The sequence below is a fragment of the Tupaia chinensis genome, unplaced genomic scaffold (assembly GCF_000334495.1).
Source record: "Tupaia chinensis unplaced genomic scaffold, TupChi_1.0 Scaffold000286_1, whole genome shotgun sequence".
NCBI lineage: Eukaryota > Metazoa > Chordata > Mammalia > Scandentia > Tupaiidae > Tupaia > Tupaia belangeri.
The window spans coordinates 257776-260861 of NW_006159770.1; the positions used below are offsets into that span (position 1 = coordinate 257776).

The 3086-nt window shown below is 65.2% G+C and overlaps 1 protein-coding gene across 1 annotated transcript in view; it reads left to right on the top strand.

The window, feature by feature from the left end:
- The first annotated feature begins 317 nt into the window (after positions 1-317).
- The window catches only part of EPS8L1 (EPS8 signaling adaptor L1), an 11492-nt gene continuing 8723 nt past the window's right edge, over positions 318-3086 (top strand). The window contains exons 1-2 of the mRNA XM_027772587.1: positions 318-1050; positions 1509-1564. Coding sequence (XP_027628388.1) covers positions 1548-1564 — 17 coding nt within the window. The 5' untranslated portion in view covers positions 318-1050; positions 1509-1547. The remainder of the gene's footprint in view (positions 1051-1508; positions 1565-3086) is intronic.

Below are 3086 nucleotides of genomic sequence, written 5' to 3' on the forward strand. Positions count from 1 at the left end.
CGCCGGTTTTAAGCCACTGGGTCTGGGACTCGAACCACAGTCGAGTACATGGGAGTCCAGTGACATAGCCATTACGCTAACTGCTGGTCCCAAGACCCCAGCTTTCCTCAAAGAGGTTTTGAGCGAAGGCGCGACGTGAGCCGGCTAGATCTCCGGCTCGGCCGCACTGAGACAGCGAGGAGGGAGACGGCCTGGCGCCCAGTGCGACCCTGCCGTGGTCTGGGCGAGGCCAGGCGGGGACAAGGACAGAGGCCCGGTGTGAGGAGGACCCCGGTTGGGCTTCGCCCCTGACGCTCTCATCCACTCGCCACACACGGTGCTCAGTGCAGGTCTCTGGGCCTCAGCGTCCCTCCCTGTGACGGGGAGACCACCGCGCTGGGCCTGGGAGCTCGGGAAGAGACTCCGGAGAGGTGGGCGTCCGGGGGAGCCTGGCCCCTGTGAGGTGGCCGTCTGGGGGAGCCTGGCCCCTGTGAGTGCTTCCTTGGAGCCCTGTCTGCTGTCACCCTCACAGGCATGGTTGAGGGGAACGTCTCCCAAAGGGCAGGCAAAGGGCTGGGTGGGGCAGAGACACCAGCGGCAGGTCAGGTGCACAGAGCAGGACAGGCCAAGGGCGGCAGGGGATGGCGGACCAGCAGGCTCCTAGCCCCCAGGCCTGGCCCTCCTCCACCAGGCAGCAGACACGAACACGCCAGGCCTCCGCCTCCTCCCCGTCCAGTGGGAATGGAACCTGCAACTCCCCCAGATTCTGAGCCTGACGGGAGCAGGGAAGACGGCTTTCAGCTCTGACGTGTGGTGTCATTGTCATGTCGTTGTTTTCTTGCTGTGACAACAGACAGTAAGTTTCCTGGCTCCCCAAGGCTCCCAGCCCCCGCGGCCTGTGTGCCCGCCCCACCCGGTGACTCCAGCCTGTGCCAGGTGAGCGCTCAGGTATGCGAAGGCGGGACAGCCCTGGGAGGGAGCGGGCAGGAGGGGCCACAGCCTGGAAGGGAGAGGAGGGCTGACAGCCAGGCAGAGCGACAGGGTAGGTGAGGAGCTGGAAGGCTAGGCCAGGTGAGCAGGCCAGGCGAGCAGAGGCCAGGCGAGCAGGCCAGGAGAGTAGGCCAGGCGAGCAGGGGCCAGGCGAGCAGGGGCCAGGCGAGCAGGCCAGGTGAGCAGAGGCCAGGCGAGCAGGGGCCAGGCGAGCAGGCCAGGAGAGCAGGGCTCGGTCCTGGAGGAGGGCTCCCAGGTCTGGGGAGGAGGGGCTGTGGTCTGGACTTCAGGTCTACGGCAGAAGGCAGAGCCTGGACCCCTAGGCCTGAGGGAGGAGGGGCTAGGGCCTGAACTCTGGGTCTGAGGGAGAGAGCGGGAGCCTTTCCCTATCTCTAAGGGACGAGAGCTGGGCCTGGAGCCCAGGGCCTGCCTGAGGGAGGAGGGGCTCGGCCTGTATCTCTGGGCCCAAGGGAGGCGGGCTGGGCCTGGACCCCTGGCCTGAGGGCTGGGGCAGGACTCACAGCTCGGCCGACTCTCAGGCACTGCAGGTGGCAGGAGCTCCCGTCCGGTCCGGCACCATGAGCAACACCGTGGGGTAAGTGCCCCTGCCCGCCAGGCCCCACCCACCCCCTTGGCAGCAGCCCAGGTGGGCATCAGGAGGAAGTGGCCTCCTCCCTGCCCAGCCTGTGGTCAGGAGCGCCTGCTCTGGGGCAGGCAGGCCTGGGCCGGGCCATGGCCACCCTTCGGCAGTGGTACGACCCTGCCTGAGGACAGCACCTCTGAGCGTCAGCCCCTCGTCCGACAGGCCGGTTCTGAGAGTCTGCAGGTCACACGGAGTGGCCGTGGCAGCCGTGGCTCAGCTCGCAGGAGCTCTCACTCCAGCCCACCTCTCCTTGCTAAATATCGACCCTTCGCCAGAAGACCAGGGCTCGGGCCGGCCCGTGGGCTGTGGTGAAGGGAGCCAGATCCCACGTGGCCAGCAGTGTCCTTGGGATCCCAGTCCTGGTGGCATGAGAAACACGCTAGCTGCATGTGTGCCCCGGATCCCACAGCATGGAGACGGGAGAAGGGGTGCAGAGTGACGGCCCTCTCTCTGTCAAGCACATGCCCCTGGTGAATTAAAGAAAACAGAAAACGAAGCCAGGGCTGTTTGTGATGAAGACTCGCCCTCCTAGAGCGAGCAGGGAGAAACAGAGGGATGAGTCAAAACAGCTACATGGGACCAGCAGATGGCGTAATGGTCACGTCGCTGGAACCCCACATAGGCGACCGCGGTTCGAGTCCCAGACCCGGAGGCTTAAACTCACACCTGGCACATGTGCGTGCATGCCCAAGATTCAGAGAGGAGATGGAGGATTGTGGTGTGGCCACCCCCCCGGGGCTGATTTCTTGCTTTTAATCTCTCTGTCTGTCTGTCTCCCCTTGAGTTTACGGGCCCTATAACAAAAATCTCTCTTTGAAAACAAACAAAACAAAAACCCAGCTGCTCGGGGACAGGAGAGCTCCAGCCCCAGGCAACGTGGTGCAAGGCCGTCACCTGACCAGCCCAGCAGGAGGGGACAGGAGCTGGCCCAAAGGGTTCTCAGCTCGCTGTTCCCGAGGTCCAGGTTCTGTCATTTCCAAAGAAATAGGCATGCCGGGTTCTTCCTGGAGAACTGGCCTCGGAGAGCAGGCCGGAGTCAAGGGGTGATGAGGAGGGCTGTCTGGGAGAGGCCGGCCCGCGCGGCATGGGAGGGTGGTCCCTGTCTCTGCGGTCCGACTGCCCCGTCGGCCAGCTCCGGTACTGAGCAAGCGCTGCGTGCCCTGGGTCACCGCCCCAGCAAGCACAGTCGCCGAGCTGTGAGACTGCGCCCGCCCCCCGGTGCTGCTGTCCAGCAGAGAACACGGAGGCAGGGCGAGCACGCCTCCAGCCCGGGGTCTCAGGCCAGGCAGTGGCAGCCAGAGGACTCGAACCCGGGTCTGCGCGACAGCTGCACATGCCCAGCACCCCCAGCAACACTCCTTAAAGCCCAGCTCCAGTCCGGCCCACTCTGCTCGAAACCCTCCAAGGCTCCCAACTGTCCTCGCCCTGAAGTCTCGCTGCCATGGCCAGTGGGGACGCCCGTGACCCGCCCCGA